The 15,796-nt window shown below is 31.2% G+C and overlaps 1 protein-coding gene across 8 annotated transcripts in view; it reads left to right on the top strand.

Annotated features, from left to right (window-relative positions):
* The window catches only part of LOC127180474 (protein mono-ADP-ribosyltransferase PARP6), a 38,145-nt gene that overhangs the window by 9,142 nt on the left and 13,207 nt on the right, over positions 1 to 15,796 (top strand). For 4 of the 8 annotated variants that reach the window (XR_007829646.1, XM_051134549.1, XM_051134548.1 and 1 more), the window contains 14 exons: positions 1,552 to 1,714; positions 2,153 to 2,448; positions 5,818 to 5,948; positions 7,524 to 7,601; positions 7,871 to 7,965; positions 8,056 to 8,116; positions 8,201 to 8,291; positions 8,372 to 8,438; positions 9,776 to 9,925; positions 11,611 to 11,761; positions 12,007 to 12,138; positions 14,450 to 14,545; positions 14,616 to 14,708; positions 14,800 to 14,925. Coding sequence is in view for 7 of the 8 variants with exons in the window: in XM_051134549.1 (XP_050990506.1) it covers positions 5,946 to 5,948; positions 7,524 to 7,601; positions 7,871 to 7,965; positions 8,056 to 8,116; positions 8,201 to 8,291; positions 8,372 to 8,438; positions 9,776 to 9,925; positions 11,611 to 11,761; positions 12,007 to 12,138; positions 14,450 to 14,545; positions 14,616 to 14,708; positions 14,800 to 14,925 (1,143 nt within the window). In the remaining variant the exon portion in view is untranslated. The remainder of the gene's footprint in view (positions 1 to 1,551; positions 1,715 to 2,152; positions 2,449 to 5,817; positions 5,949 to 7,523; positions 7,602 to 7,870; positions 7,966 to 8,055; positions 8,117 to 8,200; positions 8,292 to 8,371; positions 8,439 to 9,775; positions 9,926 to 11,610; positions 11,762 to 12,006; positions 12,139 to 14,449; positions 14,546 to 14,615; positions 14,709 to 14,799; positions 14,926 to 15,796) is intronic. The other 4 variants (XM_051134551.1, XM_051134550.1, XM_051134546.1 and 1 more) reach the window with 3 other exon arrangements.

Raw genomic sequence — 15,796 nt, 5'->3', positions numbered from 1 at the left:
AACAAAGTCGATGCCTTATTAAGAAAGTTTTTTTTCCTTTATGAGGAGTAAAAGCACACATATATGTAGAATTTACCAACAGATGCACATGATGTTTCTCTTAGCAATTATATTTTTCAATATATATTTTTATTTAAAGTTTTAGAGTCTTTTTTAATTATTATTATTATTTTTTAGAAAATATGTATATATTATTTATTATTTGTGATGTAGCAATAGCCAAAAATATGGGTCAAAATTATAGATTTTTCTTTTATGCCAAAAATCATTAGGAAATTAAGTAAAAATCATGTTCCATGAAGATATTGTGTAAATTTCCTACCGTAAATATATCAAAGCTTAATTTTTGATTAGTAATATGCATTGCTAAGAACTTCATTTGGACAATTTTAAAGGCGATTTTCTCAATATTTTAATTTTTTTGCACCCTCAGATTCTAGATTTTCAAATAGTTGTATCTCAGTTTAAAAAAATTGACCCTTATGATTGGTTTTGTGGTCCAGGGTCACAGATTTTAATTTTTAAAATTATTTATCAGTTTAATTATTATTATTTCAGTGAATTATTATTAGTTATTTTAGTACATCAAGTTAATCAAAATGAAAATGAGCTGTTTTCATTTTGATTAACTTTATTATTATTAAATAATAATTTAAAAAATAATTATTATTTATTAATTATTTATTATTATTATACAAAATAATAATTGCAACTGGCTGAATATAAATAAGTTTTAGTTTTTTAGTTTTTTAGTTATTTCTGTGTTATTTTATTATTATTTATCTACAAATATATTGTTTATCAAAATTTTATTCTTTATTTTTTTCTATTTTCAGTTCTTTTTCATTTTAATTTAAGTCATAATAATTTTATGTGCTGTTTTAAAAAATATTTTTATTTCAGATTTGGTTTTAGTGATTTAAGTACTTATTATTTGTAGTGCTTATTATTTACTTATTTAGTACTTATAATTTATTTTAGCTAGTTGCTAAAGAAACATTTCTCATTTTTGTCTTTTAAAAATTAAATTCTTAAGGTTAAGTTTAAGTATTAGTCATCTAATATTTGTCTTTTATTTCAACTTTATTTTAAAAAATGATTTTTAATAATTCTAGTGTTAATACACAGTACAGCTGCAAAACAGTCACAATTAATTGATTCAAATTAAAAAATGTATATATAAATACACACACACGTATATATTAAGGAAAAATATGTTAATTTATATGTAAAATAATTATATTTATATATAATATAAATTATATACAAGTGTTTACATGCAAATACATACAATACAAATATTTTAAAAATATATAATCAGTACACACATATAGTATGCAAACATAAACTTATATTTTTGAATCGATTGATCGTGATTAATCGTTTTGCATCTCTACATAAAAGCAATTTGTGACACTAAATTACATCTAAAACACACTGGACAAGATGTGCATTAGTTTTAGAGCAGTTCTGTTTTAGTCATTGCTTCTAAAATAGGTATTTGCTATTTTAAGTGTTTATGAATAATTAATCCAAGTGTCTTCTTTACAGGATGGCAGGATATGAGACAGCACTGTGTCTCTCTCAGAGACGTGAGTCACGCAGCCGAGGACGAGCTGGATAATGGCTTATCTCTCTCTCTCTCTCACTCTCTCTCTTTCTCTCTCTCTCGCTCGCTCTGGAGGTCATCGTGTACAGCGAGGCTCTTAACGAGGTAAGCAGGGTAAACTCTGATTAGTACGGTAACGGCTGAGGCCATCACACCGCAAACTAGAGCTGATGTACAGACCACAATGGCATACGCATATACAAATGTCTTCAGTACACAATGACAAAAATAGACTCGGCTGATAAAAATAGCACATTGCCATTGGCTAACGCAGCATCACGACGCAGATGTTGTTTTATTCTCTTCATCTCGCTCTTGCTGTCTCCCTCAATGTTAGCTTTCAAATTCAAGTCAGCATTTGGGATGATTTCCTTACTAATTTGGCAGCGCGTCAAAAACACAAGATGCCAGCAATGTAATAAAAGATTAAAAAGACATTAAGAATATACTGTTGCTTTTGAATGTGGTGGGTTTGATCTTTTTTCTGACAATCCAAGCAAATGCGTTGCCTCTCTCTCTCCCTCCCTCTCTCTCTCCTGTCAGCTGTAGGTCACATGACTCACTCTGCTGGCTCTCACTGAGCATGCTCAGTTCACTGTGTTGTCAGGCAAAAAAGAAGACAGCACTGGAATAGACGAGATCTGCAACAGATAAACACACAGACACAGAGAGAGCAGGAGATGAAGCGTTAGTATGGATGAACGCTGTTAGTGCACAGTGATTCTGCCTTATCGGATGGTTTGTGCATGCTCTGTTTCTTATGTGTTGTGTTGTTCATCCGCTGTCCGTCGTGTCGGAGGAGAAGCAGCCGTCTGGCGGTCGCTCCATCCTCGCTGAAGGTGAGCTAGATGTTGGGGGAGGGGGTGTTGTGGATGCTGGTCGTCTGTGTTTTTCGGGATGCATCGGTATGTGGCGGCTCCAGCGGGGCATTATGGGTGTGGAGGGGGGTGTTCGAGGGACACACGGGGGATTCGAGCAGATGGTTGCTGTCGAATGTGATCATTAGACTGATATAGTGGCCGTAAATCATTCCGTGCATACAATTGCATGATTAACAGGAGTGTTATTCTGTTTTTATTAGTGAATATTGTGTGCATCTTATTTGTTGTCATTAAATTTGGTCTCTAGATATTAGTATTTTAGCTTTTGCATCAAACAGTTGACTCATTTCATGCAGGTTTGACATAAAAGACATGAATGCATCCATTAGAGTGATGATATTCACAAAGACGTGCATCGTACAGCAATATAAAGACATAGATGGTGTTGAAGGATGGAGAGAAACTGTGACTCCTTATAGAAACAACATGGCTGTTTTTCGAAGAAAAAAATGAAAAGAGGAAAGCTGATGGATTTAGACTTGATGTAAAAATCTGAGTTCGCCGTGTGTTTGTGTTTAAATGTCACTGCTGTTTTACTTTTTGTCTTACAGTTTTTATCCAAGCGGTACATTTATTTTATTATTCTATTATTTTCTATTCTTTTGACTTTTTATTTTTATTTTAAAAAAGTCCCTCTAACACTAGAGTTCCCTATTCTGTTTCTTTTCTATCTACTTGTGTTTTTAAGTATTATTATTATATAAAAAAACTTTTTTTTAACTGAGACTAATTATTGCTCTTTTGTTGATTTTGATTTCTTCTATTGTTCTCATTTGTAAATTGCTTTGGATAAAAGCATCTGCTAAATGACTAAATGTAATGTAGTGTAAAATAATTTTTCTGCTTTCAAATGAAATTTGAAATTAGTTATTATTAATGACAATTAAACAGATTTTTCCGCCAAAAATGTTTAAAATACTGTAATGCATTTTAAAGAAAAAATTGTAATTTTTCAAGCAAGTTTATTTATATAGGAAATTTCATACATTCAGTAGTAATTCAAAGTGATTTACATAAAAAGAATTTAAAATAATCCTAAAAGAATCACAACAGATGTATAAAAAAATAAAAGTACCAATAAAAGCTGAGAATAAACTGTCTTTAACTGTAATTTAATCTAATTACTATAATACAATATTTTTAATCCATTAAAGTAATATGCATAAAAATACATTAAATACAAGTGTAAAAAATAATATGACAATGCAAAAAAACTAAATCTTACAATGAAGAAAAGATGTAGAAACAGTTTTCACTTAGAAATTGCTAGTAAAAAAACACATTGAATTAAATATGAAAATTTGAAATAAAAAGACTAAAATATTTTCTTGTAAAACATGCTTCAGTAATCTTTTTTATTTACAACTTTAATCATTTTTCATCCTTAGATTCTCATTGTAATTAAAAAATCAATTAAAAAATAATTTCACAATGCAAAAAAATGTAATAGTCCTAAAAATTATATTTTAAAACAATATATGAAGAGTTCATTTGCAAAAGCAGATCTTCAGAAATCATGTTTTTTTTCATTGTGCATTCCAATTAAACTGCAGTTGGGTTATTTTGATTAAGTGAACTGTAAAAAACAAAAAAATAAAACATTAAAAAAAAATCTGTTTTTGCAAATAAACTCTTCATATGTTTTTCCATCATTATCTTTTGAATTTGGGGAGAATTGTAAGCCGTGCATATTCTTGGCAGGTTTCGTGACGTCCGTGTGGTGTTTTTGTCAGTTTTTATCAGATATGACTTATGCACAGGACTACTTGGAAAATTGCTTCTATAAATTTGTGCCCACACACACACACACACACACACACGCGAAACAGTGACACAGACAGAAGGGGTTGTTGCTAGGATACACAGTGGCGAGATGGAGGAGAAAGAACAGAACGTTATTTTAAACGGCTGCGCTGAGGTGAAACCAGAGAGAGAAAGACGGCTGCGTTTCTGTAGGTCTGCAGGAGAGGACGGCTGTCATTTACAGTCTCACAAATATGACACTGGAATCTTTCATGTGAGGAAAATGTCAACGATGTTTGACTGTGCAAAGGTCACGACGCGAGAGTGATGCTTTGTGATTGCAAAAGAGTTCTGGGCGATTTGTTGTGCATTGCTATGCGGTTGCTAGGGTGTTCAGAATGGTTGCTACGGCTATTTCTATGAGGTTTGCTATTGTTTTAAGTAAAAGGAGTCCCTCCTCAAGTTTTCAATGCAGATGTTTTCTTTTGAATTTTATTTGCAATTTTTATTATTTTTAAATGCAGTTCTCATTAGATTCTCACTACAGTATATTTTAATGCATTAAATGTAAAATACATTTGAAAAGAAATTCAGTAGCAATAAAAAAATACCACAATGCAAAAAAAAAAAAATCATAATGGTCTTAAAAATTCTAAAAAATTGAATGCATTATATTTAATTTTGCAATTAATTGCAAAGAAATGGCAAATAACACATCAAAAACGAATTTTTGAAGTAGAAAGACTAAAATAGTATTTTCTTATACAATGTACTCCAATAAACTTTTATTTACAACATTGAAAAATATATTTTACAGTAATTTTTTGGAGTGAATTGTGAGATTCTGACCAAAAACAATGTATTTGCTGTTTTTCTTTACAAGTTTGTTTACTATTTGTTTACAAGTTTAATCCATTTTCCACAATGAAATAAATCTGAAATAAAATAAAATATGCTAGATGGACAAAACCTAAAAATGTAAATGAAAATGAGAAATGTTACATTGGGAAATAAAACTAAAAATGAAAAATCCAGAATAAAATGCATGTGTAACTAAAACTATTAAAATACTTATAATTAATTGAAATAAAGATGAAATAAAATAAAATATACTACATGGACAAAACCTAAAAATGTAAATAAAAATTAGAAATGTTACACTGGCTAATAAAACTAAAAATGAAATAAAAAAAAAAAATAATAATTACAAAGAAATGTCACATCAAATATCAAATATCACATCAAACGTAATTTTTAAGTAGAAAGACAAAAATATGTTTTCTTGTAATATGTACTCCAATAATCTTTGTTTTATTTGCAACATTGAAAAATACATTTTACAGTAATTTTATAACAGTTTTTTTCTTGCTTCAGTGTTCATATGTGTGATATTTTATTTATTTTTTTACTATTACAGACATTATGTCATCTTTATTATTGCAGATATTACAGATATTGTGATGCATAAATCTGCAGATGCACAGTAATTTATCATTTCTCTCTGGTAGCCGGTTATTGAGTTAAATGTAGAGCTGTCTGTGGTTGATAAATGATTTATCTAATATTCTGTTCGTTTTTCCCCAGGAAGCACAGAGCTCATCTTACTGAAGTCGTCTCCTGTCGTCCAGAGTGCCTGTTGTTTTGCGGTTTGAGCTGAAATGGATCAGAGAAGCTTCGTACTGTCAGAAACACGTCTGTGAACACCGGAGCCAATGGTGAGCGTTCACACTTCATTACACACACAAACACCATCAGGCATGGCCTGTGTTTACCTGCGGGTCTCTGAACACAAACACAGCACTGATGTTCGGCTCCGAACATTATTATTATTTTTATTTATTTGCCTTTTTTCTTTCAAGAACCCCAACTTTAAGTTGTATAATATATTAATATATGATACCCTAATCCTGGACCACAAAACCAGTCATAAGGGTCAATTTTTTGAAATTGAAATTGATACATCATCTAAAAGCTGAATAAGTTTTCCATTTATGTATTGTTAGGATAGGACAATATTTGGGTGCGATACAACTACTTGAAAATGTGGAATCTGAGGGTCCAAAAAAATCAAAATATTGAGAAAATCGCCTTTAAAGTTGTCCAAATTAAGTTTTTAGCAATGCATATTACTAATCAAAACATTAAGTTTTGATATATTTACGGTAGGAAATTTACAAAATATCTTTATGGAACATGATCTTTAATTAATAATCTAATGATTTTTGGCATAAAAGAAATATGTATAATTTTGACCCATACAATGTATTTTTTGGCTATTGCTACAAATATACCCATGATACTTAAGACTGATTTTGTGGTCCAGGGTCACAAATAATAAATAAATACATATTTAAAAAAAAAAAAAAAAAACCAAAAACACAGGAAAATTACAAAAACGTCAACTAAAAATTAAAAATGAAAAATATATAAAAATAAACTTCAAAGTATTAATTCAAAGTAGTAACAAAAATTATAATGATAAGACAACTGCTAAGTAATCATTCAGTATGTGCATCTGTTGGTAAATGCTACTTATATGTGCACTTTTATTCCTCATAAAGAGAACTTTTTTATAATATACTGTATATGATGTACAAGATAATGTATAAGATGATGTACTTGAATTTATTTTATTTTTTACTATTTTTATTTATTTATTTTTATTTTTATTTTTAGATTTATACTTTTGTATTGTATTGTCACCTCTACTCTAAACACTAAAATACTAACCAAAATTTTAGATTTAATTTGAACATTAAAACATGTTGCATTATTGGAAAAGAGAGCCAGTATTTATATGAAGCTTCTTTTTTAGAGTTGTTTTATTGAATTGGTGGGATTCTGATCTCAGACTGTCATTTTGCATTTAGCAGTTGTTTATTGAATCCAAAACGGTTAATTATCAATGTCTCAAATGGGTAAAATTCCCAAAATAATGATCTATTGAAGTGATTATCACTGTGTTGTCAGTGAAAAATCCAGAATAAAAGTGCATGTTTAACTAAAAGCAATAGCTATTAAAATAATTTTTATTAATTGAAATAAAGCAGAAATAAAATAAAATATACTACATGGAAAAATTAAAAAATGTAAATGAAAATTAGAAATGTTGCCTTGGGAAATAAAAAAAATAACAAAAAAAACTTAATAAAAATAACAAAAGCACATATGAATAAAAAATTGAACTGCAAAAAAAAAAAAAAAAAAAAAAAAAAAAAAAAAATTCAAAATATTAATAAATGCTATAATAATATATAAATGCTACTAAAATATCATTGTGTTTTATTCAGGATATTAAAGGCCAGTGCTGGACGGATGAAGAATCGGATGGAGAGAATGAATCGGAGCAGTTCCTGTACGGGATTCAGGTAAAACACTTTAGTCGTCTTTGTTGTAATGATATATGACAGGTTTAATCTGCCTTTAGCCATTTTAATGTTAGTAATGTTGCTATTACAAAGCAGCAAAATCATGTTAATATTGTAGTAGTAAATTACACTTTTTCATACAATAGTGTCTTTAATGTTTTTATTCTCAGTCTCTTTTTGTAAGAAAATTTTCCCTTTGGGTTTAAATCTTAATGAAAGTGAAATAAACAAGCCGTTTAATAATGTGTAATACCGCTGTCCACCTGTAGGGGAGCTGTGCAGCCGACCTCTACCGTCACCCACAGCTGGACGCCGATATCGAAGCTGTAAAAGACATTTACACAGACAGCGCTGTGTCCGTCAGGTGAGAATGAGCCTCGCTCCACATCTGATTCACATTTGTGCGTTCACACCCGATTCACTTTCATTCTGAGTGTTTCGCTCTTTCTTACAGAGAGTATGGCACCATCGATGACGTGGACATCGATCTGCAAATCAACATCAGCTTCTTGGATGTAAGAACACAAAGTTACTATACAAGCTACTTGACTTTATAAACAAATCTTAAAACGGGAATCAAAAGATTTGTGTGTTTGTAGGAGGAGGTGGCGACCGCATGGAAGGTGATCCGAACGGAGCCCATCGTATTACGTCTGCGTTTCTCTCTTTCGCAGTACCTGGATGGACCAGGTGAGAAATGCCTGCATTTCTGTGCATGTGTGTTTGCAGGCTTTGTATTTACTTTACAGTACTTTCATTTATTCGTACAGAACCGTCTGTGGAGGTGTTTCAGCCGTCCAATAAAGAAGGCTTCAGTTTGGGTCTTCAACTAAAGAAGTAAGTCGACATACAGGCAATCATATTGAATCAAAAGAATGATTTGCTTATTTTTATTGCTCCTTATGGAATCATTCTAATTGATTTATTCAACTAGGACTCAAAAGTGACAGCAAACTGATTTAAAATGTGAAAATAGATTTCTATTTCAAATAAATGCTGTTCTTTTGACATTTGTATTCATCAAATAATTGTTCAAAATAAAACATATCACAGTTTCCACAAACATATTGTGCAAAACAAGTGTTTTCAACATTGATAATAATCATAAATGCAGCAAATCAGCGTATTAGAATGATTTCTGAAGGATCATGTGACACTGAAGACTGGAGTAATGATGCTGAAAATTCAGCTGCGCATCACAGAAATAAATTACATTTTAACAGATATTCACATAGAAAACAGCTATTTTAAATTGTAAAAATATTTCACATTTTTGCTGCATTTTACTGTATTTTCATCATCTAGAATTTAACATAAAATAAAGAATCTGGTTCACTCATTGCAGCGACTTCTGATAAATTGAACATAAATTGTAACGAAAGAGTGTCAAAATAAAGGCTGAAGCTTCAAAATTCAGCTGCGCATCACAGAAATAAATTACAGTTTAACAGACATTCACAATAAAAGCAGTTATTTCAAATTGTAATAATATTTCACATTTTTACTGCTTTTTTGATTAATTATGCTCAGCCTTAGTAAGCAGAAGATACATCAAAACTCTAAAAAACATTTGGGCTCCAATATGATTTTTGTTATTTAACACTTTTTTGCTGCACCAAACTGTTGGAAAATTACTTAAGTTACTCAGATTGATACTTTGTAACTCAAGGATGCATTAAAGTGATCAAAAGTGTCAGCAAAGACATTTAAAATGTTACAAAAGTTTTCTGCTTCAAATAAATGCTGTTCTTTTGAACTTTCTGTTCATCAAAGAATCTTGAAAATTTTAATGTATCGCAGTTCCCACAAAAATATTCCCTTTCGACATTGATAATAATCAGGAATGTTTCTTGAGCAGCAAATCAGTATATTAGAATGATTTCTGAAGGATCATGTGACACTGAAGACTGGAGTAATGATGCTGAAAATTCAGCTGCGCATCACAGAAATAAATTACAGTTTAACAGATATTCACATAGAAAACAGCTATTTTAAATGATAAAAATATTTCACATTTTTGCTGCATTTTACTGTATTTTCATCATCTAGAATTTAACATAAAATAAAGAATCTGGTTCACTCATTACTGCAGCGACTTCTGATGAATTGATTAAACATAAATTGTAACGAAAGAGTGTCAAAATGAAGGCAAATGCTTGTTTTGTTGTTTCAAGGATCCTCAGTACATTCACGTCGCAGCAGTGGAAGCACCTGAGTAATGAGTTCCTCAAAGCCCAGCAGGAGAAACGACACAGCTGGTTCAAAGCTGGAGGAACCATCAAGAAATTTCGTGCAGGATTGAGCATCTTCTCCCCGATTCCCAAGTACGTCCTCATCATCTGATGTGAAAACATGTCATACACGCTAACAGTCTGAAACAGCAGATTGTGGATGATGCAGATGAAGTAGGGCTCAACAGTGATTGGCTGGAAGTGAGTCACAGTATATAATTAGTGTAACAGTTCCTCACCTGGAATTCTGCTAATAAACATGATTTGTTTTGAAATGATTTAAGTCACACATATAAGCATATATATTTACATTTACACTCGTGCATTTGGCAAACATTTATATGCAAAGTGACTTATAATGCTATATACATTTTTCTGATTCATGCATCCTCTAGGAATGACGATTTTGCTTCCCGAACTTGACTATTGAGCTCTATTAAAAATAAATAAATAAATAAAAATCTGTATATTATATTATATTATATTATATTGTATTATAGTATCTGGTCTCAGAAAAAAATACTAAATTTAAAGGGAAAAGAAGATATTTTTCTGATCCCATTTGGCTTTTTTTTTTGTTTTGGTCTTGTTTTGTCTTGTCTTAAGTAAAAACTTAAATTTTGATGCATTTTTCACAAAACAAGACTTCTTAACATTTACATATTACCTTATTATTATTATTGTATTATTATATATTATATATATTTTTTATTATTATTATAATTTTATTATTAATGAAAGGCAAACTCAGCAAAAAAACAAATCAAAACAAAACAAAAAGATACAGATACATTTAGTGAAGATGCAAAATGACAAAAGTATTGTTAAAAATTGTTTAAAAAAATGTATAAAAATGAAGTGAGTTTAAGCTTAAAACTTAAGAAAAAATATATTTGTTAGTCAGATCAGAAAAATAAACTAAATTCAATGAGAAACCAAGTTTATTTTTCTGACCCCAATGGCTTTTTTTTTTGTTTGTTTGTTTTAAGTAAAAACTTTAATTCTGATGCATTTTTTCACAAAACAAGACTTGCTATCTTATTTACTTATTATTATTATTATTATTATTATTATTTTTTTTTATTATATATTTATAATTTTTATATTATATTTTGTACCATTATTATTATTATTATTATTATAACAATAATAATAATAATAAGTAAATTTGTCTTGAATTAAGAATGTTTAGATTTTTTTAGATTTTAGATTAGGAAATCTGGAAGATCTGGAAAACAGGACAAAAATACTCTTGTCTGAAAGGCAATTTTTTAAAAATTAAATAAATAAATACTAAGGAAGAAATTATTATTTTGGTCTTGTTTTCCACTACAAATGTCTAACATTCTTACATATAGACATGTTTACTGAAGATGCAAAATGACAAAAGTATTGTTAAATAGCTAAAAATGTATAAAAAGCTAGTTTAAGCTTAAAACAAGAAAGATATATGTGAGTGAGGTCAGAAAAATAAACAAAATTTAATGGGAAACCCAGTTTATTTTTTCTGACCTCATTGCAATTTTTTCCCCCTTGTTTTACGCAAAAAAATAAATGTATTTGAATGCGTTTTGACAAAACAAAAGTTAATATCTTATGTAATTTTGCTTCTGAAGTTAATGTGTCTTCAGTTAAGAGTGAAACAACTGAATGAGAAGTCATTTATGCAGTGCAAGTTGTACTTTCTGCTAGTGGACAATCATAATTAAGGTAACTCCAGCGTGACGTGAGCGCAGCATGAACTCATCCGCTGGCTGTGGCCTCCATCTTGGCTCCAGGTCTCCCAGTTTCCCCCTGATCCAGGACACAGTGTTGAAAGGCAAACTGAACGTGCCCGAGCTCAGAGTCACCCGGCTCATGAACCGCTCCATCTCCTGCACCATGAAGAACCCCAAGGGGGAGCTGTTCAGCTACCCTCCGAACAGCCAGGTCAGCATCCCGTCTCCTCCGACTGCACGCTTTCCTTTCGAAACACTCTCTTCCCCGCTTCTCCATACCCGTGACCCCTCATTAGGGAGCCCACGGCACAGATAAAACATGGCCGCAGGTTAGGATGCACAGTCAGAGCAGTCCCCCATCCCAACCCTCAGCCTCTTTGCCCTCCGACACCCCCCTCGCCTAACACGGCTGGCTGGCACCTTTCCCATAATGCTTTGTCTCCGTTAACCCATCAGACTGTGGCTGTCCCGGCGGGCAGGGCCCCTGCGCAGATTACCACCCGCCAGCTGATTGAGTTGTTTTTCTCATCCCAGGCGGGCGGACACTGCAAGAACATCCCCACGCTGGAGTACGGCTTCCTCGTGCAGGTACCACAGCACCACAGCCTCACCGACACGCGCCACTTCACCGTTTCCCACGATGCCCAGTGTACATCCCAACATCACATCCGCGCATGTCGAGTGAAGCGTCTTAGTGAACGTCTGAGTGAGTCTAAACACGGACTGTAAATCTCAAAAAAGGCCATAATCATGATGACGCACCTGCCAAAAATGTGCAGCTTTGTTTTGAAGTTTAGAAATAAAATGATTAAACTACATTATGAATTATTAATTGTTAAGTTACATTAAACAACAAAATAAAATAAAATAAAATATATATATAATAAATAAAATAAAAAATAAAATAAAATAAAATTATTTTAAGAATTTATTATTATTTATTTAAATTAAAGCATACATTAAATGATCATTTTAAGTGAATTTAAATTAAATTAAAAATCAAATAAAACACAGAATTAATGCACAAGTAAGGTTATAATAAAACAAACTTGATTTTGCATTAATGACACAGGGGATTACAGCACCTACCAAACTGCTATACAGCTATATTTTGAATTTTAAAAGTTACATTTAAGTCAATTTAATTTAATTAAATTATTTTAATTATTTTAAGAATTTATTATTATTATTAGTAGTAGTAGTATTATTAGTATCATTATTTATTTAAATTAAAGTGTACATTAAACGATAAATTAAATTAAATGAAATTTGAATTATTATTTAAAATGAAAATGAAAAAAATATTAAATTAAATTAAATTAAATTAGGGGGAAACAAAAGAAGCAACAGTCTACTAAATTAATGCACACCAAAGGTATTAATAAAACAAACCTAAGTATGCATTAATAAAGCAGAGTATTAATGCACCTACAAAAAATATACAGCTTTATTTTGGAGTTTAAAAATTAAATTAAATTAAATTAAATATGCAGTGTTATTTTAAAGTTTAAAAATAAAATGAAATTGCTTTAAATTAGAATTTAAATTAAATGAATAAATTAAACTATAAATTAAAATTTAAAAATATATATTTAATTTACATATACAATTCTGAAATTAAATTAAATGATAAATAACAAAATAAAATAAAAACGAATAAGCAACAGTCCACTAAATTATTGAAAATTATTACACACCAAAGGTGATTTTCAAGAATTCAGTTGTCTGGAATCATATATTTAGTTTTTTGCCAGTTGTGTTTATATTAAGAATTTTTTTAGGTTTTCATTCTTAATAGGCTCTCATTTATTAATTCCCCTTATACTTTATACAAAGTATTCTGCTTAAAACTGCAGTTATTAGTTCAAAAGGAACATGGTGGAGTGATGTGCAACTGTAATGTAAATGAATCTATAATTATTTCTTAACCATGCTGTTATTACAGTAATAAGGTTCAGGAGGTCGTGCTATAGAGTGAATAATAGTCACAGCTGAAAGACGTTTCAGTAATATTCACAATATAGCATCATATAACACAAGCCTTATTGCTTAAATAACAGCACAGCTACATTTAGGACACATTCATTCAAATGTGATTTTGTGAAGTGTGATGTACCTTGTAGCTGTTTTACATCATTTCTGTTTGGAGTCGGTAAGATTTTCCTTCCCATATCAGAATGATTTCTGAAGGATCATGTGACACTGAAGACTGGAGTAATGATGCTGAAAATTCAGCTTTGATCACAGAAATAAATTAAAGTTTAACATACATTCACATAGAAATTAGTTATTGTAAATCATAATAATATTTCACATTTTTACAGTATTTTGTATCAAATAAATGCATTAATCAGCATATTAAAATGATTTCTGAAGGATCATGTGACACTGAAGACTGGAGTAATGATGTTGAAAATTCAGCTGTACATTTGAACACATATTCACACAGAACACAGCTGTCTAAAACTGTAAAAATATTTTACATTTTTACTGTATTTTTGATCAAACAAATGCAGCCTTGATGAGCGTAAGCATTAAAAAAATCTTACCGACCTCAAACTTAACGTAGTGTGTATTGTGCGTATTTTTAACACAACTGGAACACTGGATTGACCAATCAGCATTTAGAAAGGGCACAACAATTATTAAAGTTCTGTACAATATGTGTTAACCAATTTAACAGTACTGCCATGTAAAAATATACGCATCCTAATGCAGTTTCCAGTTTGTCTTCTCGCTCATAACTGCCGTCATAATCATCATCATATTACACAACAGATTCATGATTCGCTCCATTTCCTCTGTGATTGCCCTGCGATTATCTTTGATCTTCCTATGACAGAATATCCCATCATCTCAGCATTTCTTCTGATTATCATCTCTGTCTTTTCTTTGTAAGATAATGAAATACTCTGAGCAGCGGATCCCCACTCTGAACGAATACTGCGTGGTGTGTGACGAGCAGCACGTTTTCCAGAACGGGTCCATGCTGAAGGTGAGCGTCAGCTTTCGCTCATGGCCAAAGCTCAGTTCGTTCTTCTGATCGGTCTGTTTTTTCCCACCAGCCCGCGGTTTGCACGAGAGAGCTGTGTGTGTTTTCCTTCTACACGTTGGGAGTGATGTCCGGAGCGGCCGAGGAGGTGGCCACCGGCGCTGAGGTGCGTCATGAGCTCGATTCATTCATCTTGTGTCCAGAGGTGTAGTATTTGTAGAGTAAATGCATTATTGATATGTGATGTTCATCTTCAGGTGGTGGATCTGCTGGTGGCCATGTGTCGCGCCGCTCTCGAGTCGCCCCGTAAAAGCATCATCTTTGAGCCGTATCCGTCCGTGGTCGACCCCAACGACCCCAAAACGCTCGCCTTCAACCCGAAGGTGACCGTCTCATATGCACTCTTATGCATCTATTGCAAATTAACAGCAAATTCATCAGTGTAAATTTAGTGTATGTGAAATACATGTATTTTACAGCAAAAAAATTGGAAGCAAATAATAACATTTGCAGTACAAAAGGGCTCAAAGCATCAGTATGGAAGCCCCATTTACACTACTGAATAAAAATTTAAAAAAAGGTTATTGCAACTTACAATTCTGACTGTTTTTCTCACAATTGCGAGATATAAAGTCAGAATTGCAAGACATAAATTGTAAGAAAATAGTCCTTTTGTCTCAGAATTTGGACTTGTATCTTACAATTCTGAGAAAAGAAGTTGGAATTGTAAGAAAAAGTCAGAATTGCAAGATAAAAAAAAAAAGTATTTGTCAACTTGTTTTCTTTCATTAAGCAGAGGTTTTGCGTTTCGTTCTTGTTTTCCCTTTGAATTAAGTTTACATTTCTAACCCCATGAACAGAATTCACAAAATTCTCAAATCTCATTTAATTTTGATGCATTTTGATACATTTTTTCAAAAAACATTTAGGAATGTTTTGATGTTTTATCTCACAATTCTCAGAATTGCAAGATATAAACTTGCAATTGTAAGAAAATAGTCTTTTTGTCTCAGAAATTAACTTTGTATCTCATAATTATGAGAAAAGAAGTTGGAATTGTAAGAAAAAAGTCAGAAAAAAATTGTAAGAAAAAAGTCATAATTGCAAGAAAAAAAGATTTATTTGTCAACTTGTTTTGTTTTATTGAGCAGAGGTTTTGTGTTTCGTTCTTATTTTCCTTTTGAATTAAGTTCTAACCCCATGGACAGAATTCTCAAAATTCATTTAATTTTGATGCATTTTGATACATTTTTT

The sequence above is a fragment of the Labeo rohita genome, chromosome 18 (assembly GCF_022985175.1).
Source record: "Labeo rohita strain BAU-BD-2019 chromosome 18, IGBB_LRoh.1.0, whole genome shotgun sequence".
Lineage (NCBI taxonomy): Eukaryota > Metazoa > Chordata > Actinopteri > Cypriniformes > Cyprinidae > Labeo > Labeo rohita.
Note: the sequence above shows the minus strand (reverse complement) of the source record. Positions and strands in the feature narration are given on the sequence as shown.